Source organism: Tauraco erythrolophus, chromosome 3, assembly GCF_009769465.1.
Source record: "Tauraco erythrolophus isolate bTauEry1 chromosome 3, bTauEry1.pri, whole genome shotgun sequence".
Taxonomy (NCBI): Eukaryota; Metazoa; Chordata; class Aves; order Musophagiformes; family Musophagidae; genus Tauraco; species Tauraco erythrolophus.
In genome coordinates, this window is record NC_141467.1 from 69031876 (window position 1) to 69054324 (window position 22449).

General features: G+C 42.6%; 1 protein-coding gene across 1 annotated transcript in view; it reads left to right on the forward strand.

The window, feature by feature from the left end:
• Positions 1-17077: 17077 nt before the first annotated feature.
• KCNB2 (potassium voltage-gated channel subfamily B member 2) overlaps positions 17078-22449 on the forward strand; it is a 184576-nt gene continuing 179204 nt past the window's right edge. The window contains exon 1 of the mRNA XM_086609399.1: positions 17078-17656. Within this exon, the coding sequence (XP_086465525.1) occupies positions 17078-17656 (579 nt within the window). The remainder of the gene's footprint in view (positions 17657-22449) is intronic.

Genomic DNA, 22449 nt, shown 5'->3' on the forward strand with positions numbered 1-22449 from the left:
ACACCTAAAATATAGAGGGGCATCATTGACTGAGGGAGAGAGACTTCCTCCCATTGTTGGGAATGATAAAGGACTTTCCATTGAAAAGCAATAAAGAAGAACATTAAACTCTATAGGAGGGAGGGAGAGGCAGCAGGAGTAGGAGAAGTCGTGATCACAGCCTGCTACCCCATCAAGGCCTGATGACAAAAGCGTGAGAGTCCCCAAGCTGAGAGGGTCCTAACTCCCTGGGCACTGCACCTCTGCCATGGAGTTTGGCCCTTGGCAGGCCCCCCAGCACGCAACAGCGAGGCTGGGCCGCGGCTGTCAGGTTGTCCACTGGACTCGGGGAACACCCACGTGTCCTGTGTTGTGTGCCTGCGCCCTGCCAGAGCGGGCGAAGGGGAAAGGAAAAGAGGGGAGGGGTGGTGGTGTGGGTGTACCACCGACCAGGAGAAGGTGGGGGGTGTGGGGGGTACCATATGGAAGCGTGTATGTATACGTGTGTGTGCATTCCCGCCTGGGAGGGAGGTGTGTGGGGAGTGTGAGGGGTGTGCTCATTCCCTGTATAGGAGTGTTAATGGGGGTGCACCCTTGTATGAGAGGGGGATCCCCTGCCTGGGGGGGCGGTTAGTGTGGGTTGTGTGTGAGCATGTGTGTGTGCGTGGGGGTGTGTGCACCCCCTGCCTGGGGGGGTTAGCGTGGGCTGCGTGTGTGCACCCCCTGCCTGGGGGGGTTAGCGTGGGCTGCGTGTGTGCACCCCCTGCCTGGGGGGGTTAGCGTGGCCTGCGTGTGTGCACCCTCTGCCTGGGGGGGTTAGTGTGGGCTCTGTGTGTGCATTCCCTGCCTGTGGCATTGAGAGAGTGTCTGTGCGTGTCTGCGTGTGTGTGTGTGTCGGTGCGTGTGCATCCTCTGCCGGGGCGGGGGTGCGGGCTGTGTGTGTACATCCCCCGCTTGGGGTTAATGCGGGGGGGGGGGGGGTGGTGGGTGTGTGGGTGTGTGCGCGCACCCCCTGCCTGGGCAGGGGAGCAAGGCGCGGGCGCGGTGCGCGGGTGTGCGCGCAGCCGGGCGGGGGGCGGCGCGGCGCGGGAAGCGCGGGGAGTGGGGGGGCGAGGGGCGCCCCGCGTGCCCCGGCCGGGAGCGGCCGTGCCCCCCCCGCCCCGCCGCCGCCGCGCACAGCCGCAGACACGGGCGACCGCGCCGGCAGCCGGCAGCTCGCATGCAGCCGGGGATTACAGCGGGGCGAGGGCAGCGCGGGCTCGGCTTTTATCCCCCCCGCCGCCCACCCCCCCGTCCACCCCCCCCGTCCCTCCTCCGCCCGCCACCGCAGCCGCTCGCCGCGCTGCTCGTTCGGCGGCTTTTCATCTCCGGGGGTAGGAGGGAGATGCCTTTGCCGTGGTTTTTCCACCTCCAGTCCTCTCCGTGCCGGGGGGGGCGGTGATGTGGAGCCGCGAATGTAGAGCAAAACCCTCCCCGGCAAGGAGCGACCAAAACAAACCTCTCGCCGTGGCTTTGGCGGCCGCGCAGTGCCCGGGGAAGCCCGAGCAGCCCCTGCCAGCGCCGGGGAATCCCTCCTCCAGCCCCCGGCGGTGCCCCGGGCGCCCGCGGAGCAAGGTAAGCGGACGAGCATCTCTCCTCCGCCGGGGGCTGTCTTTTGGGTTTATTTGTGTATTATTATTTTATTTTTTTTTTTAGAAACCGAATCATCCACGCCTCTCGCACTGATGGGAGTTGCAAGGGCGGCGAAAACTGCCGGCTGGTCCCTGGCGGGCTCCGGCGTGCCCGGGCCGGACGGGAGCGCGGTTCTCCGGCGGGGGAGCCCCGGGGTGCCCCGGGCGCGCTCCGCCGCGCAGCGGCGGCCCCGGGGCGGGGAGAGCCCCTCGGGAGACGGGGCGGCAGGCTTGGCGGGGCTGGACGGGCAGCGGGTTGTCTCTCTGGCTGCTTGGATCACTTGGAGGGAGAATAATGCAGCCCTCACGCTGGAGCGGTTTGCAAACCGCCGCTTGTGTTTTTGTTCCTTCAGAGCTGCTGAAGGGAGGAGGGGGAATGACATTTCGTAGTATTCTACCTCCTGCCGTGGGTGAGCTTTAAAGATAGAGGCTCGTCATTTGTTTCCGATGCTCTAATCGCGCTTGTGGGAACCTGATGATACAAAACATCAGCGTTCTCGGTAGGTCGGTGTCATTCGGATTACTCCACGTACCCGGGAACTGAAAAATCCCCTCTATCAAAGAAGAAAAACTGTGGCATTGTCCTAGTCTAAAATATACGGACATATATGCTTTCTGTAGATAATGTAGCATGCTGGCAGTCCCCTAGATTTAAAAACCAAACAGGCGTGTTCACTGCTTGAATTTTACAAACCATTCTGTTTCTTATATCAGAATTTCACTGCCAGGGCAAAGGTAGACCTTCGCTTGTACCCTGTGTATGTACTGTCCATATTTATAGTAGGTCTTGGACTTCATTCAACTCAAGTTACATAATGATTAAGATATAAATAAGCAGTATATTTGCAGTTTCTTGGACATTTTAATTCATTGCAGATGAGACCATCTCTAGCATCACTACCAAAATTGGCACTTTTTAAACGTTTGTGTAAAAAGGGAAGTGTCAATAGCATCAGGTGGAGGCAAGCTTCCTTAGCAAATACACAGTCATCAAGACCTTGCTATTAAAAGGCCACCTAAGCGAAGGATTTCAGTGACCCCCATCCTGTAGCTCTGAGGAGCTGCCAAGATTGGTTTAGAAGAGGAAGAATAGCAGTGCGGCTGGACAGGCTTGGGAGGGGGGAAAAGCCTGTCTGGTGAGGAGGTTTTGTGTTGAAAACACGAGGAGTTCAAGTTTGCTCAGCTGGCGAGTCGTACCCAAGTTAGTGCCGAGCTAGCACCCAGCCTTAGAGGTCTGAGAAACTAATTGTCCTACCAAGCCTGGGGTGCGATCCTTCTCCCAGGAGTTTTATTAGAAACTTCCGGGCGAGCAGGGTCAGTCAGTACATGCCGCTTGTGAGATTTGTTTGCTCTGGGATCACCTGAGATGTACTAGCAAAGCTCTGCAAATCTTTGCCGGAGGGATGAGGCGCAGTACACAAAAAAAAGTTTGTTGCTGGTTCTTAATGCCGCTGTCTTTTCCATTCAAACAATAGCTGATAAGCTGTCAGTTCCCTCAGCCTTATTGGAACTTGCAGCTGCCTCGTTGTGTTTTGTTGTGGTTTTTTTTTTTTTTTTTTTAAAAATGATGCTTCCACAGGCAGCTCTCACAACAGCGTTGGAATCGCTCTCACCTCCTGCTTTCTCAGCTGGACGCTGTAACCGGGGCTCAGCAGGTTGGCCTCATTCAGATGTATTCAGACAGTAAAAACGAAAACATCTTCAGCTGGAGATGAGGGAGAAGTGCTGTTTGGAGCAGCATGCTTCGGTCTGAGCATTTCCATTGGCTTCAGCATTTTGAAATGTCCTGTTGCCGTAACGATGCCATATCATACGTATTTATTTATTCATGCTCAGCCTTTTTTTCTAAGTGCAAGTTAATTGGCAAATTTTGGCTCGCTGTTCAAGGCAAGGCTAGGAGTCGAGATTCTCAGTAGCTTTCTTGCCAATCTTTGGGATTTTGCCAAACAGCTTGCTACCGTGACTTTTAGAAGAAAATCTTGGTCTTATGTGACTTCCTTGAGCTCCATGTCACGACATGTGCAGGTAAAATATTTTTTGTGGTGCTACTGTATTTAAAGCTACCTGCTGGAGGACATTTCACTTGGTGTTTTACTCCATATGTTGTTCTTATATAAACAGCACGTTGGGGAGGGGCTGTCTGATATCGAGTCTGCATGGTTTAGAGGAAAGGAGTCTTAGTGACTGAGAGATGAGGTGTGTGGTGAGGGGCAGTGGCTGGGAGCCCTGCAGAGCTGTGGGATCCTCCTGCAGACCTCTTTGAAGGCGTTTGGTCTTCCAGAGTACAGACCTGCTGCTCCCAACAGGCAGAGCCCAGGAGGGAGAGAGGGAAGCACTTAAAGTTGTCAGCCACTTCACTTCAGCTTCATCACAGCAGACATACCCGCATTCTAAAAGTGATTTTTTTTGGGTGTTTTCAGGGGTCATTTCTATTAACTCATCAGGTTAACTGCATAATCACTTCTGACCCAGCAACAACATGCTCACAGCTCTTAGAGTTAAATAACAATCGCCCCTTTTTCTATAGTATTGCTTAAGGATTTTTTTTTTGTCTTTAGAAATAAGTTTTTTTACTTAATAGGTGTCTGCATATTATAAACTTGGATGTACTATAAAAACAGGCCGTTGTTTACTTTGTTGGGTTGTGCTGTTTCTACTCTTATCAGGATGTGAGCACCCTAAGAGAAAATGTTCTTGATTTCTCACAAATAACTGGCATCTTTCTCTTACAGTTATTGCTGAGGTAGTGGCACTGGGTATTTAATCTCTTGGATTTTATAATCAATCTCTGGGACATGTTATCTTAAGTCACATTTTAGCAGGTATAAATGAGTGTCTACTTCCTAATGATAATGCTAACTGTAAATCAAAATACGCTTTCCAATTTTTAATTGCAGAGATCTCTAAGATGCACAACAGTGTTCTATGGGATACTGTGAAAATAAATTGCTTGGGACATTATAGACTAGATTTTTTCCTACTGTAAATGTAGATTTTTGTGCAATCCCATCGCTTCCTATGTTTATCTACCTATAATTCTCTGGCTATATGGAAAGCATTTGGAAAGAATTTCATTATTTTGATTTTTTTCTTGAGTATTATGCAATTTTAGATATCGTGTTGCATGCTATAATAAATAGATTGCTTAGTGATGCTCAGATTCAATCTAAGTAAAATGCATGTATATTAAATCATGTGATTAAATATAAAAAGTGAACAGAGAAGCTGAATAACGTGATTTTTTTATCAAACAGAACTTGAAAGTTTCTCATCTTGGTTAGCTATAGGTATAAAGACAGTCCTAGTATAGCTTCCCGAATCGCTAAATAGCATACAAGCCTTAGATATAATATGTATCAGTCAAGATATTTAAAATCTGTTAAGCTTAAAACTGTCTGTATTCTCCATTAAGGCTGGAAGGACTGGAGAGGCTACTCTGCTCTTTGTCCTTCATGGTGCTTGTTACAGCGCATGCAGAAATTTCAGTGCATGTTGCACATTGGCATCCTCCTGAAGTTTCACTTGTTTACTGTGCAATACATTGTTTTCTTCCAAGGCTGGACAGCTGGAGTATACTGAGGAGTTTTTAAACCGAGGAGCTACTTTTTTCACCAGCATGAAAGTATGCTGATCTTAACTGCATCATCAGTGAGCAATGAATATTATTTCGAATGTTCTTGTTCATGGGTTGTGGTGACTGCAGGAGCAATATGGAAACAGTAATGGAAAAGTCTTAGGCCACTAAAATCTGTGGGGTTTTTAATTTATTTGTTTCTAACGCAGGAAAGCTATATTTAGCCGTAATGGCAGATCAGCTGTGACTTAGGTGTCTGGCTTCTATAAGGCCTTATTCCTCCTCCGGATGACTATAAAGAGTAGTCAGTAGCATCACTGCTGGCAGCAGCAAGAGAGTCAGAACCAACAATCTATTAGCTAATAAATAATATATGTCACGCTGGCATAATGCAGCTCTGAGCATTTAGGAGTAGGCTGTGATAAGCAGCAATTGTAGTCTTTACAAGGAACAATGGCAATCTACCAATTTACCTCTCATAATACCATGACAGGGGGACCGCGGTGTGCTGCAAAATTGTGCGAGGGCAAATACGGTCCGAGCCCAGACGGAGGGGCCGAGCAGCTCTGTTATCACGGCACCGGCGTGCGACACAGGAGAAGCCTCTGCACTGGTCAGTGCTTCTCCCTGGGAAGTCACGCTCGCTGTTGCAGGGTATCCTTCATGCTGCCATCATATTTGGGTATTAGCTTGTTAGGAAATAAACATCAGCTCTTTAGGTAAAACCGTGTAACGAGGAAACGAATGCGAAGCCGTGCTGATAATTAACTGAACAAAGCTCTCAAACGTAATCTTCTTTGATGACACTGGAGATGAGCTTCTCCCCCTGATTGCCTAACAAGTTAAGAAATAGAAATCAGTTATGGCGGTATATTTCAAATGCAGAATAAATTTGCCTCAGAGCATTAATAAGACATCTCAAGGCAGTTCATAAAGTACTTTTTCACAGTACCTCATCAATAGTTAACTTTTAGAAAATTAACTGTATTTTAAATATATAGAGGTAAAAATTACAGCCAAACTCAACAACTCAAAATGAGGCCATAATGCTGCTTTCTACAGAGCTTTCAGTTGTGTCTTTTGCTCCCTTAAAATATGAGGTTTTAGTTTCCTTACAAGGTTGATGACCTCATCTCAGTTGGATGTACTCTCAGATGGCTGAATAATCCTGCTATAATTTCTGGTCATACGTTTAGTATAAATTTGAATGTATTTGAGACATCCTGGGACAGTTTGAGCAAAAAGTGCTGGCAGGCTGCAGGAGCTAGAAGAAACCCGCTAATATATTTACACGGACTGAAAACAGCAAACTGGCCTAATTAGCCTCGAAATCATAAAGCTATGAATGACACTATTGTATGTGCTCATCCAGTGGTTGCTGAGATTAATAGCACACAGAGCTGATCTACCTTGACATTAGTGCCATCTAGAAGGTCTCGCCTTCTAGAATATTTTCATCTCATGCCTTCTTCGTTCTCGTTATTGCTGACATGGAGCAAACTTCCTGCCTGGGTTGGCCTTGTGCTTGCATTTATACTCAGGACTAGCCTGGCTATCGATAGTTAGTTGCTTTAGTCTCCATTCAGGCATGTCGTTAAAGAAGTGCTAGCAGTGCTGGTATCTGCTGTTCACCTTGAACTAAAGAAGGCATGAGAAAGTGTTGTGGGGTCTGAAAATGAGGACATATTTATAGATCACCTAGTAGAAGCAAAAACGTTTGGCTTTTGTTCAGTAGCCTTGTGGTTAGGGTACTCACCTAGAAGTAGGAAATCAAGCTTTTAGGCCTTTCTTAGATTAACATGATGAAAACCAATATTTCACCTCTTGTAATTTAAGATATCCCCCAGCCAAAGGATTGCCCATACCCCTCAGCTACAGACTCGTGCCTGTTGCCTTTCGAGTGCAGGCTGCCTCGTTCTTGCTCAGTAGGAACAGGGAGGGTGGTGTCCATCCCTGCAGCCATCCTGGGGATTCCTGGTAGCAGCAGTAGCCTACAAATATAAACCACAGATTTGAGTCCTCAGGGATGAATGTGGTCCCTAGGTGAATGTTTAATAACCAGACAATTACATCAGTGCATTGCTCCCACCACCTCAAGATGTATTTTGGAAAGAGTGGACCTTGTTCAGTTCTTCTGAAGGACTGGTTTTTATGTGCCTCTTAGAAGAGGATGTTTCCAGACTTAGAATATCATGTGGGTGAGTTGTGTCTCTTTTGATCCTAACTATGCACTGGGCCTGTTTGGGAGTTCAGAGTGTCTTCTTTCTGACCGTGAAGTGTTGATCCTGCCTTAGAGGTTCCCACACCCTTCTTTGAACTTGAGTCTTGCATGTTTAGTATTAGAAACCCTGAACTAATGGCTCTGATGAAGCACATTTTTTTAAGAGGATGCTGTGGCTTTTACAAATACATTTTGGCTTGATAGAAGTAAATAAATTAATTTATAGTGGCAGTTTTATAAAAATTTCTCTTTTAATCTGTCTTGACTTCAGTATTACAGCAATAGTAGCTTGGGGTTGTGCATGATAGCGAGACCTCACTTTTGTCTATTGTCAGGTAAATTTGAGGGTCAAAAATATCACTACTCCTGGTGTCAGCTGCCTTTAGGCTTGACATTCTGCTTTCCAAAACTTACGCTGTCTCTACTCATGGTAGGTCTGAAAATCAGAATGAAAATGAAGTGTAGCTTCTTCTTTGCAGTGTGAAACTGGAGTTCCCAAGAGCAGCACTCCCTTACCCAGTCCCCAAACCAACTGTGCCTTTGTGCAAAATGTGGAGCTAAAACACTTTAGACAACATTGAGAATCATAGTTTTCTGCTTTTTGGATGACTGCTTCTCTCAGATGGGCAAAATAAGATGACAGGTTGTCATAGGCCCCGTTGCAACAATTCATAGTATTAGGTTGGGGCTTTTTTTGAGGCATTCCATAGTTTAAGACATCAAAATATTGAAGGGCTGCATTTTCCAGAATCAAACTTGAAATTTGTCTTAATTTTTAATGATGAAAGCTTTTTGTGAAGACTTGCTGATGCTGTGACCTTGAGGACATTTCCAGCTGCATACAAAGGTGCTTGTCAGAATTGAGTCACCCAAAAATCAAGGCTTTGATTGATTCCCTCCAGCTTCAGTTCTTCTGTGAAGCACCAGAGATAGGAATGTAGGCTCTACTGCTGGGTAGAGTCACTGGGTTGAGACAAGCATCTCTTGAGCAAACCTGCCCATCTCAAACTGAAATCTTTGGCCACGTCTCTTCCTGTCTGCTGTCTAGGTAGTTCTAGGCTTGCCGTTTTCCTTGAATGAATCAGCGAACAGTCCAGTTAGAAAGGGTTAAAAATGAAATTTTTGACAGAGGCAGAAATTGAACCAAAATGTTTTCATTTCCAAAGAAGTCACTTAAGAATATGACCATGCTTTCCTTGGTTGTAGATCTAGGATGGTGGGGTTGTATGTTTATCCTCTATTAGAAAATTCAGGCATTATACTAGGATTCTGGATAAAGTCCCAGAGCCAAAGTTTTGGATGCAGTTTCATTCAAAGAGGGGTAAAATCTGACCCTTCTGAACATGCTTCATTGCTTCAGATATCATCCTCTATGCATATAGTATAATATTGTATATTGTGTAATATTTCCCAGCCTAGAAAACTAGAATTATTTTTCAGTACGACATTGTGCAAGTTTTTGTTCAGGAGAACAAAAAGACATCTGTGAAGTTCTTCAGTGCTTTCAGCTAGTTGGCAGCAATGTTATTGGTAGGGAGCAGTGGAAGATTGAAGGGTTATAGAAGATAACATGTTTAGAAAAGCCCTAAACTAATTGTTTTAGGACAACTGATTACAATAGTGCCTCCTCAAAGAACAAATGACGTGTTGACAATCTCCTCCATCATCTTAATGCAGTGCAATGCAATTAGATAAAAAAAATCAAGTAGTGGATGAATAAATTGCAATTTAAAGTTCTAGTTTATTAACATTAATGTATTTACTATTATTACTGTCCTGTATATATAATATCTGTACATTCTCAAAGAATTGTATGGAAGCACCAATTAAAACTGTGGATCTAGAGCGCTAGCCGGGATATAAATATGTAGTCTGATTAAGCCCTGAAATGAGGATCTTACATAATCACATTTCTGTAATATCTGTTTGAAATTAAAGAAAATGATCTGCCATTCGTCCTTGTACTTCTCTGTGACAGCTCATCCTCTCTGAAATTTCCAGGGAAGGCTAAATATGCAGTGAAAGACAGTATCTTTGGTGAAAGCGATAACTCAGCCCCTAGCAACCGAGTGTAAACATAAATACTAAAGCGCAGACACCACAGACAATTACATCCTAAAGAAGAGATGCTTCAACCTGGGCTGCAATGGAGATGCAACTGGTTTTGTAAGCTGAGCAGGAACGCATTGTGATTATTTTGTAAGGATCCTATAGCCACGCTTGTCACAAGCACCAACAGCAGAACATTACTAATAAGGAAAGCCTAGAGACCTAGAGCTGGTCTGAAATAAAGGCTGGTGGGGATCTGGATTCAGCACTGGGATGGACTGCAAAGCCACATTCCTTGATCTGTTGAGACTTTAGTGCAGTCCGAGGGGATGCTCCAAACCCAGCTCGCAACTCCAGAGTTGCGGTGAGTTCCTACTCAAAAAGGCCACTTGAGTCCAAAATTCCATACGAGTCTTTAGGTAAAATTACACTGAATGCTGTCCAGAGTATTCAGCCTTCTGGTGTAAAGTTGTCCACATGACTTGCAGTGGAGTCCAGGGTGCACCTACAAGGCTTTGCCTTGATTAAGAGCTCCAGTAAGTAATTGCAAGTGCTGTTGGGGTAGTTAGAAAACTCAGATAGGCCAAAACTGCCAAGCTTGCGTGACTGCAAGATCTTACAAATGTTTTATCAGTTATACTGTCCCTCTTTTTCTGTCTTCTGTCTCCTTACCTATTTCTGTCTGGTGTTTCTTATCCAAGGCTTTTAGGGAATATATAAAGCCTCTGAGTCGGCTGCTCCGCGGTGAAGTTCAGCTCATCCATCTAAAAGACACTTCTGTGCTCAAGATGGTGAGAACAGGGAGTTAGCAGACAGACCGATTTACTTGATTTGAAAAGCTCATCTGTAAAAGGCCCCATCTTTTTTGAGTGTTTCCTGCAGATCTCTGAGGCTTTGTGCAGCCAGCATTAATTTTTCACATACCAGAAACAAATCATCTCTCAGGTCTGTTATGAAACATAAATAATCATCATTTTAGACAAAGTAACGCCCCAAGAGCCGATTTTGCAGGATTTATTCTCAAACCATCATCTTGCTTTCCACAGACCAAACCATCCATAGCTGTAAGCAGAGCTCTCAAGGCTGCAGGTTCAATTTGGTCTTAGCTCATGGAAGGATCCAGCTCTCTAATAGTCCCCGTCACCCATCAGTGATATATCTGACCATGGTTGTGGTCTAGCATGAGCCAGCCATTCCTTGCAGGGAAGCTCTGTCACAGGGCAGACAGGCTCAGACTCCATCTTTGCCCTTTCAGGCCACGTGGCTTCAAGTGGTTTCAGCCACTTGGCTCCGAGGACTTGAGCCTGCAGTTTGGACAATCAAAGCTCAGCTACTTCTCTCCTGTGCATGCATGCATATGGATGTGAATCTGAGATGTACACACGATGCTCAGGAATTCTTTGATGTGTTTCCTAACACTTGCTTCCTTCAGCTTGCCAATCCTTAGCTGTATGAGGTGTGACTTCTGTAAAGGTGGGAAATGGAAATAACGCTCGTTTGAGCGGGGTGTTTTTCTTCAGAGCTTTAGCTATCATCTCAGCCATTTTTTTAAAAACCCGAAATTAAGGGAAAATGCTATTAATAAAGATCCCACAGTGCACCATTGAGAAACTGCAGGTCTTCATATTTTGAAACAAAGAACAGACATTTAGTATCTGAGATGTGGTAGAAGAGATATAACAGCAAAGCGGAAGTTGGAAAAATTAGAATCATACAATCCAATAAGCTGACATACAAAGCTCTAAAAATCTGTTTACTCAGTAGAAATGTGTTAGTTTGTCACAACTAACTTGCTCTGTCTTTTCTTGATTAACTTGCTGTATCCCAGGTTAGAGGCTCTAAGAATCAGACGCTGAGGTGAGCATAGGCTTTCTAAGGCTTTTTAAAGTCATAGAATCATAGAATATCTCCAGTTGGAAGGAACCCACAAGGATCATCGAGTCCAACTCCTTGCTCTTTGCAGGACTACCTAAAGCTAAAAACTAAATCGTATGACTAAGAGCATTGCCCAGACACTGCTTGTGGTCTAACAGGCTTGGTGCCCTGACCACTTCCCTGAGGAGCCTGTTCCAGTGACTGACCACTGTCTCAGTGAAAAACCGTTTCCTAAGGTCCCATCAGAACTTCCCCTGATGTTATGCTTACAAAAACCTAAAGCTATTTTTTCCAGAAAGTGTTACATATCTGCATTATATACAGACTGCAGATCTGATTTTTGTCATGCTTTAGTTAAGTCATTTTTAATAGCCAAACAAGTCAATGCAACAGTTATCTCCCCAGATTTTTCTGGATTTCAGTGAGTGTTTTTTCCTGGGAAAGGAAAATATAGTGATCTTAGATTTTCCAGACCTGAAAAAAAATACTTTGAATGGGATCACCCAAATGATTTTATTTAATAATTTCAAAATGTCTCATTTTAATCCAGAGTTTTCTTAACCTTTAAAAAAAAATAAACATCAGTACATTTAGAAGCAGAAATCTAGATTTTGTTTAAAAAATGTTGAAGACAGACTTTCAACAAATTCCGAAAACTTCTTTCATTTGTTTCCAAAGTAAAGGAATGAATTAACAATCTTTCCTTGCAAACAACTTGACAAGTTTTGACAAAAGGACATCTTCTGACAAAAATGGAAAAAATTTGTCTCTTACAAGTCAGAACAAAGCAAATTTGCTCCCCTTTCCTGAATGCCTTATGATACAGACTTTTCTTATGTACCACATACTTTTTTCCTTGCAGTGCTTTCAATGCCCAGTGAGGACATGCTCCAACAGTAAGCATGCTCCATGTAGCGTAGCATCTCCACCTTCTTTGGCGCAACTTGTGTGGCAAAGATTGGGAGGGAAGTTTATGACAGAGGCGTGGAAAAGTAGCTTGGATGTGAATCTGTTTGGAGCGAGGTCTTGGTCGTGCAGGGTTACAGCTGGGCTGGCCCATGGATAGGGTTGGCACCGCTCGGGCCAGCTGGCACAGTGACCTCTGTGCCTGTGGTTATGCTCACCTAGGCTCCAAAGCAGATGGCTGTGGACAAACTACTTCTTAGGAGCAGACCTTGAACCATGCTGACTCTCCAGCCATCCCTGCAAATTATTTTGGAGAGTCCTAATTGTGCCATGCCTGGCAATGTGACAGCACAAGACAGCCGGGTTCCTCTGCCTGAGGGTTTGATCTGCTCATGTAGGCATGCCCATCAAATGTGATAAAAATGCGAAGGACTCTGAAAAAAAGCAGTGCTCTTGGTTTAAGCAGCCAAAATTATTGGATACTTCTGGCATCTATGACCTTAATTTCTCCATTATAAAACGATGGGAATAAGGGCCTCCTAGTGATGTTGAGATGGGAAACTCTGTGATACTCTGGAAGCTCCTTGAAGGAAATTCATCACTTTGTATGTAGCATTGGGTTTGCAGTAGGACATGATAAATAACATACGAGGCCAAATACTGAATGAGAAAGATGAAAAGAAATGGTAAAAATTAAAAAACCCATTCAGTTAAAGCAGAAGGGCTGTATGCAAATAGTTTGGGGGAAGACACTTAACCTTCGTTCTGACTTTCCCTAGCTTTTTGAGTAGTAGTCTTCGTAGGTTTGACTTTTATTGAATGCAAAGAGTTGGCTTTGGTTTGGAAGAGTTTTCTTCAATAGTACAGGTATTTTCCTATGAAGTCATTTTATTATTGCAAGGGAAGAAAATCGCTTTCATCTGGAGTTGCTCTTATTATGTATCTGTGGTTGAAATTTGTGTCTTTCTTTACTGATTGCTAAGCAGTGCTGGTGAGAAGCGGGCAGGCATTGCCTGCCTGCCGAGGGGTAGTCACATTTGTCACTAGCCCGTGGTGGGCAAAGTGCATGGTGGAGTTGCATGCAGCCAAAAGGTTAAGGCAATAAACTAAATGGAAAAATATTTTAAGCCTTCTCAGGACGAAAATTGCAATATCTGAAGAGTTAGATACTAAGTAGCTAAAATCCAGAAAGATTATTTAATGAACTGTGAAGGTAACCTCACTTGCATAATTTTGTTGTAATGAAAGATGTGATTTTGTGTGAAGTTTATAATGTGGATTATAAAGTTAAAAATATTATGTAGCTAAAGTAGAGGCTATTGATTACATTTTTGTTAAAGGCACAGTTGAATACAGGCACTGTAGTACAGGCTTGGGGAAAAGCTACACAGGAAGAAATTTTTTGAAATTACTGGCAGAAAACAAAAGAAGGTGTGAAGAACGGCACTTATAAAGCAAACTAAAAGAATATATTTTTTTTTTTTAAGTTATGTAGTCTGCTGCTTGTATATATTTCAATGAAAAGAGCTCTGGAAAAAAGCAAAATAGCCCTCATAGAATCATAGAATCGTAGAATGGTTAGGGCTGGAAGGGACCTTCAAAGGTCATCTAGTCCAACCCCCCTGCAAGGAACAGGGATATCTCCAACTAGATCAGGTTGCTCAGGGCCTCGTCCAACCTGGCCTTGAACGTGTTTCAAGATTCTTCATTTGGGAAAATGCTTTTTATTTTTGATCTTTTCATAGTGTTACATGTTCATCCCTTGGTATATACATACGTACCACCTTGGATCCAGTCATCTCAACACTAAACTTAATGGTGTCTCAGTGCTGACTTCAGTATGATCACAGTTAACCAGGATTTTTATAGCTTTTGAGAAAAGCCATGTTTTCTCAAGTAGGAAGATGCCACCAATAATAATTATACTGACAAATTAGAAAATGGTTTATCAGCTTTGGACCAGTCTTGGTGACACTATGATTTTGCATTGTTTAACAAATCTGTGTGGTAACTACACTGCATAAAAGGTAAAACAATGCATAGTCTTGCATATCTTTAGTTTTTGTAATCAGAAAAGCAAATGAGAATAGGATTAACCTAAGATTAATCAGATCAACTGCTTGATTTGTACTGTGTTTTGTTCGGTGTTGCTAGTATTAGGGAACACATATTAATTATAAAAGAATACATCCCTGAGATTCAATAGTGAATAAACTAGTGAACCTCTGTAGAAATCGCCTGAAGACTTGACTGATTTAATGGAGAATGACAGAACCTCTCCAAGAATTTCTTAAGTTCTTGTGTTTTGTTGTGTAAGACATCCTTCAAGGAGAAACATCATTGTGCATTAAAGTCTAAAAGGATTTTTTCAAAATAAGTTGTAAATATTTCCTCTGTGGAGAGATATCCTCTCATAATTGCTGAGTGTTTATGTGGTTGCCTCTATGTCAGAAGACTGATAAATGCATCACAGACCACTAGGAGATGCTTAAGTGAGGAGACCTTGCAAAGACCTGAGTCCTCCCCTTCTCAGAAGTCCTCCCATCATCGCCTCACGTCTAAGGCAATGAGGAGGAGGATAAAATCAGAGAAAAACATCAGCCTAAGGTGAAGAAGAAAAACAGCAAAACACAAAACAAACACAACAGAAGGGGATATATGTTATATAAACCTACTGATGTCAGGGCTTTGATTTTGAGATGACATTTATCTTTGCAAGTAAAGTTATCAGATTATCTTTTTCGTGAATGGAGGTAAATGTTACAGGCTTAAACTCTTATGTAAATAGGCACAGAGGTGCTCTGGGTTGTACAGGGAGATCAGGAGGGAGCTTCACTGTGCAGTGCTGGAGGCAGGATGGGAAGAGGCAGAATATTTTGTTTTTGAAGTAGCTTCAACTTAGCAGTGAAAGTGCTGATGGATGGTGTTTTGGGCTATTGCCATCATGGGAGTTAACAAAACAGTGAGTTATGCGCTCAACTGAAAAAAAAAAATGGGTAAATGTAAATATTATTCTGATGGGTAATTTTCCTTTTCCCTGATGGTTTTGGACATGGAAGTCTGTTAATACCTGTATCAGACATGGCTGAGCATTATTATTTCTTTATCTATTGGTGGAGGAACTTTTAAATTTTAGGTATAATGAGGCCTAGTAATTTTAATTTTATACTAGCAACATAGTGAATCCTGTCAAAAGCATCTCAGATGACATACTGAAATAGTTCTTTATTTTTCCTGGTACTTTTAGTAAAGGATTGTTCTAGATCCTCTCTGCTCTGGTGAGGATCTGGTCTTTGTGACCTTCTAACTCCCTTTCAAATTTCCATCTTTTTTCATGGTGAGTTTGTACCCATTTGTTCTTGTGCTGTCACTGTCCTTCAGTACAATTAGTTCTTCTCCCTCCCTGGTATTTACCCTGATGTATTTATAAGTAACAATCCCTTTCATCACAACCTTCATGCTTACTCTGCAGAGAGGATCAAATTCCATTCACATCAAATGCTTTTTTAAAGCTGGAGTTATTTCACTTTAAAAAAAAAAAACAAACCCCAAAAACCCCAGACTCTTGAATGGTTGATTTACAGAGAACAGGAGGAGGAGATGTCAACTCAGGGAAACTACCAAGGAGGACTTTCCTGCTTCGGAAGAGAAGCTTGTCTAAGCATTCTTAATGTTTCTCCCTTTGGGCCATGATACCATTGCTAGGTTATTATTTAAGCTCTGTGTCAGATAATTGACCATAGTAGAGGTGATGGGTGGGTTTCCTTCCCGTTTCATACTGATATTCCAAATTTGGTGATGAACAGCTGCACTCCAGAGTTCTCTGAAGCGCTAGGCACAGGGAGTGAGGGTGCGTTTGTGGATTATTAAAACTGAGATTGCTGATTGCTGTCATGCAATCATGTCCCTGCAGCAACTTAACAGGTCAACAAGTGGGACAGAGAAGAGCCTTTCCGAGGAGCCAGGGAATGGTATGCACAGCCCTTGCCTACGTAACATGTATTACTGTTCAGTTGGCTGCAGAATAGTTAGGATTCTTTTGACCTATTTGTAAAGAAATCAACACTGTGTGGTGCTAGAAAATTTGTCTTGTCAGGATGGCAGTTGAATTGTTTGGTGAGTAACATTTGACCATGAAATAATACGGCAAATCAAGCTTTGAGTTGGGAAAGGGAGGGAAGCAGTTTGGTTTCGCAGGAGATTTTTATATACTCTAAGTGTTTTATTCAATTTCAGAACATGTCTCGCAAATCTGAATATTCCCTTCAATAAAAGGAAAGCTAGCCTCTGTCTCACTTTTTCCTTATGGGTATCCCTACAATCTTTCCATTGGCACACCTCACAAATTACTTGCTAAGTAATCAGATTAAACTAACATGGCTGCATCAGAAACTGATTTTTTTTAAAAAAACAAACAGTAAAACAACAGAAAACCGAGTCCTCTGTACTCACTGTCACGGTTGATTTTAATGAATGCAGAAATTCCAGTGAATTTTTCCTTTGCTTAAACATGGTGCTCTTAGCTGTTCCAGTTGTTCCAGTGATTCTGTATACTATCACAAGAGTCTCACTGTAGAGAGAGCTAATTACCATCATTAAATTTTCATCTGCATATGAAAGCGTGGAAGGAGTGAGGCAGAGAGAGACTGGGGAATATATTGTACGTTGCAATATTCTAATTTTTTTGTCTTTTTTAGCTTCAGGAATGGAGCTGTCTATCTGAAGAAGACTCTGCCCAAATATTTGTAGTCTCCAAGCTCATTCTCCTAAAGACCTGGGTGTTAAAACTGAATCCTTTGCAGAATGGCTGAGAAGGCTCCACCAGGGATCAACAAAAAGTCTTCAAGGTCTACCCTTTCTCTGCCTCCAGAACCGGTGGAGATCATTAGGAGCAAAGCCTGCTCACGGAGAGTTAAAATAAATGTTGGTGGTCTCAACCATGAAGTGCTGTGGAGGACTTTGGACAGACTTCCAAGGACACGATTAGGAAAGCTCAGAGACTGCAATACTCATGAATCTCTGCTGGAAGTATGTGATGACTATAATCTAAACGAAAACGAATACTTTTTTGATCGACACCCAGGGGCTTTCACTTCCATTTTGAATTTCTACAGGACAGGGAAGCTACATATGATGGAAGAAATGTGTGCTCTTTCTTTTGGCCAGGAGCTTGATTACTGGGGGATTGATGAGATATATTTAGAATCTTGCTGCCAGGCGAGATACCATCAAAAGAAAGAGCAGATGAATGAGGAGCTGAGGAGAGAGGCAGAGACAATGCGAGAGAGAGAAGGGGAAGAGTTCGATAATACCTGCTGTGCAGAGAAAAGGAAGAAGCTCTGGGACTTGCTGGAGAAACCCAACTCATCTGTGGCAGCAAAGGTAGGATAAACAGTATGCTCTATGCAAAGACAATAGAAAATGGAGTCATGGCCCATGTAACTGACATGAATGAATCAACAAATTTCACTAAAATATTTAGAGAGAAGAAGAATCTAAAAATCTACATATCATGAAGTGAATGCACCCAAATCTGTCCTAAAACCCACTGAAATCAGCAGAAGGAATCCTGTTGGCTTCAGTTGATTTTAGGCCACTGCTACATTTTACTTTTGTTGTATGTAATCAGAAACATCTGTGTGATTGTTAATGGACTTCACATTAAACTCTTCGATGAAGATACAGCCAGAGAACACTACCTGCTTTTTGGTTAGAAAATCATTTGGTTATGAGAAACATACATTGTAGTATTGCTACTTGTCCTGTTACAGGCATTGCATAGGTGTGGTATCAGTATCTCAAAAGATATGCTGGATAGGTTATCAGAGAATAGTGCCAACAGCCGCTGTCTGGCGTGGTTTTATGTTGGGCAAGGATTGCAGTGTGTTTTCTCTTATACTACATTTTTGCGATCAAGAATTAGAGTGTTCTGTATAAAAGTCTTAAAATACTAAAGCACATAGGTGTACACGTATATATATATATGTGTTTGTGTGTATGCATATGTATATAAGCAAGTGTGTATTATATGCATACAGATATATATACACATGCATACATACATACACATATGTAAAATTTGTGTCAGTTGAGGTAGAAATGGGAAACATTGAGATGAAGCCTTGTTCCAGTACTGCTGCCTCCAAACAGGCAATCCGGCAAAAGTCTCACAGTGGGAAAGTTTACCCTTGTTAGGGAAACGGGACTGCACACACAGATGTTGGTACTGCCAGGTAAAAGAAAGATTCTCTTGCTTCTTGAGGAGCTTCATTGTTCTGTTTATGATGTGAGGTGCTATTTAATGAGAGGAATATCGTGGAAGCTTGTGTCCAGTTTGAACCACTAAGAGCAAAAATGTTGTGTTTAGATGTTCCTGTTAAACTTAACAGTGGCTTTGTTTTCTTCTGTTACTGATTTGTTATTGGATGCAACACCATTGGATGAAGGTAGGTATTAAACTGTGATGGTGAGATGGACAAAAATCAGGATCCTGGCAAAGATTTTTTCTTGTGATAGCAACTTCTTACTTTTGAGGTGCAATGCACAATTGTTTTTATTTTAGTTTTTCATCGTGGGCTGCATAACTGTTTAAGCAAGGACTTACTTTTGTAAAAACATGATTTATTGTGTCAGAATATAAGATTCATAACTGGAATAAAAGCTTATAGGAGAAAAAAAGAAGGTATTCAGAATATTTTAGAAAACTAAATGAATACATTTTCTGCTTCTGAGATACATATTCTGGGCCATATGTTTCTCTCCAGGAGAAGGAGCAGAGGGGAAGCAGATGGGCATAAGTTATGCCAAAAAGGGTTCAGGGAGGCCGTGTTACACATCGTGATCCCCTGGTGCAAGCTAGCATCCATCAGCCCCCCCAGCACTTTCGTGACACAGCTACTACACAGTCTGCAGGAGTCAGGGACCAGCTTCTCAGTCCTGCACAGCTTGAGACACGGCTGATGTGGTCTATAACAGAGCTCTCCTCCTCCCGGGTGCAGGCGGGAGGAGCAGCACGCGGAGCCCCGCAGCTGGGACGCGCCACGCACAAGCTGGGAGGTCGCCTCAGTTACATCCCGCACCATACCTGGCAGGCAGGTTGGAGAGGAGAGAAAACCTGATTGTGTATTTGTAGAATCTTTACTCATTTTCTTTTTTAATGTGAAGAAGACAGAAATTGGCTGCAGGGCTTGAGACACATGCTTAAGTAGTGTTTTCCTGCAACTAGGTAGGAGTCAACACAGTAAGATGGACAAGATGAATAGGGTGAAGCTATAATACTAATTCCTAGGTTCTTTGCCTATGACCCTGATAAGCATTTGATTATTCTTTCACTTGGTGGATAAATGCAGAAGTGTAGGACGGTTAAACTTGCAGGAGTGCCTGCCATTGACCAAACACTTCTCATAATTTAACAGTTCCCTGCCTTGGATTTGCTTGAAAGGAGTTAGGCCAGCTCTGAGCTTTTAAGAAAATCCCCCTTTGGCCACTCAGGCCAGATTTCTTCTCTGGTTTTGCAAATGAAAGTGGCCATTTCTTTTATTTCCCAAGATGTCTAAATATTTATTTACCTTTTTATTTCCCTTTTCCCTCATCTCCTGTTTGATTGAATGTTAATAGTTCTAAGCTTTCTTGCTACAGGGAATTTCACATTGCTTTTGTATACACGTTGCAATGGTTTTCATTATTTCAATTGCCTTGTATCTAAATTAAAGCCATTTTATGTTATTTCTGTGATTCTAGCAGCTGGAAGTCACCATATTACATGCACTTGCTTTCTCTCTCTCGTGACTCTCAGTCTGTAAATATACGTGTGAGCCAAAATTATAGTCAGATACACCCATGGCATCTCAAAGACGGCTGTAGAAACTTGGCTGAATGACACAGAGGAGAGCAAAAACTCACAGCACATTCAGACTTGGGGAACATAAGCAAACAAGCAGAGCTGCATGTAGAACAAGATATGCTGCAATCAGTTGGATATACTTCCTAGCAGTCTGGAGCCATCACAGACTGTGTTAGGCTCTATGGCAAAGTTTTATCTGAATGTTTAGATAACATCACTTTCAGATTTCTCATCTTTTGTTCCGTTACGTGTAAGTTGCTACTTTGCCCTGAAACAAGAGGCAGAACCTTCTTCTTTCCTCTGTAGGAGTGGAAAGGATGGTGGGATTTCAAGAGTGGAAAGCTGGGAACCAAATGAGGAAATCTTTCCATGAAGCCTTGAATTCAAATATTTGCTCCCTTTCGAACTTCTTTAGAAAGAGATGAAATCACGTCAATGTCTACAGCTATCCTACAGATGCCTGTTCAATCATTCAGATCCTGCGTAGCGCCCAAGCAGTTGACAAGAACAGCTTGGTTTTTAATCCCTTTCACGTAAAAGATTAGGAATGTGAGATAAACACTCAGGTGTGGTTTTGATGTGTGGCTGTGTCATGCCACTTCTTGATTCTATTAAGATCTCTCCTAGGTCTGATCCAAAGCTTACTGAACTAAGAGGGAGTCCCGCTTTGGATTAGGCATCTCGGGACAAATTCTGCTCCTTTCGAGGTCAACAAAGGCATGCCATTTACTTCATTTACAGCAAGGTGAGACACAACAAGGTAATAGTGTATGAGCAGCAGGTATTGTACAGGATCTGTGACAATAAATAGGAGAGAGCAAGAAGTATGTGTGACAAGAAATGAAGACTATGGTTGGCTAGTAAGAAAGCAATACTGTAGGTCAAGTGCTGTTGCATAATACAGGCACACTTTGCTATGTGAGACTTTTAGTTTTAGTAAATGCAAGCGTGCATCTCATCTCAGTCACCAATGAATATATTTTAGGCGCAGCAGTTCTTGCTTAGTCCTCACCCCAGCAAAGCTCTCTGTGAATTCAGTAGAGGTTTTAACTGAGGCATATAGGATTTGCCTCCATTTTCCCATGTTCTCATTCATAAGCTTTTTAAGTAGGATTAAGACAAAGATGTACAGAAGTTCGGCCATTTCAGACATGCACAGTGATATGAAATGAGGCATAGTGCTGGGAATTAGGAAGAATAGGATTTTTGTGTATTCTGTATCTCAAAGAAGTCCTAAAGCCACAGAGTTTCACGAGAGTCTGACATTGTTTGATTCAGAGTAACGTCTGAGTTTTTAGACCAGGCATGCATTTATATCCAGTATTTTGTGAAAACTCTGAAAAAAGTTATTTTACTAATTCGTAGTGAAAAAAACTTCTGATTAGAAGTCTGGATTAGATCTTCTAATAGAAAATAGATTAGATTAGGTCTTCTGATTAGAGTTGCTGGATCTATAAAAACCTCCTTAGAGCAGTAGCAGCTCTGACCAACGTATCAGTGGTAAGAAAGTCCTCAACGGATACCAGAATGAGCATTGATTTTGGTGGATGTGCCTTAGTGCTTACAGTTCAGCATCTTTCTGAACTGGGATATTAAGGATGAACCTAGCTGAGCTGATGCCTTTTTAGCTAAGTCTATGTTATATTGTTCTGTGCAGTGCACTTAAAATCAGAGGAGCCTTACTATGGAATGACTGTGAATCAAATGAACCCATAAATTTAATGTTTCTTTCAAAGTGGTAATGCATGAGCTCTTCCTTTCATTCTTGTTTATAGAATCTAAGAGTCTGATTCTTTTCTCACACTTGTTTTATATTGATGAAACTCATTTGGACTAAATCCTAAATAAATATGGGATGTTTCTAGCGCGGATGATCTACTATAAATATGGAGTGAATGAGGTCAGAAATAAGTGGAATATCTAGGAGAAACTGAGAGCCAATGTCTGCCTAAAGATACCGACTGAATCGCCTTTCAGCTACAAGAGTATTTTAAGTACCTTACAGTAACGTTATCAACAAACATCACTCAGATTTTCCATTTGGTATTTTATATCACAGGTTGGCCCTTTGGGTACCACTGGAGAGTAATTGCTTGAGATCGATTATACAGGTCTTTCTTGTGCAAGTCATTCTTTCTCATGTGATTATTTCCTTACAGCTCAGCGTGATTGCTAACTGATCAATTATAAAAGGTAGTATAAGTAAATTATTAAACAAATTACTAATCAGTAACACTCTGTCCTTGATTTTTTGCATAACCTCTGTTGATGTACATCCACAGAAGGTTAAAATATTGACCTCTGTGGCTCTCAACATGAGGTTTACCTTCTT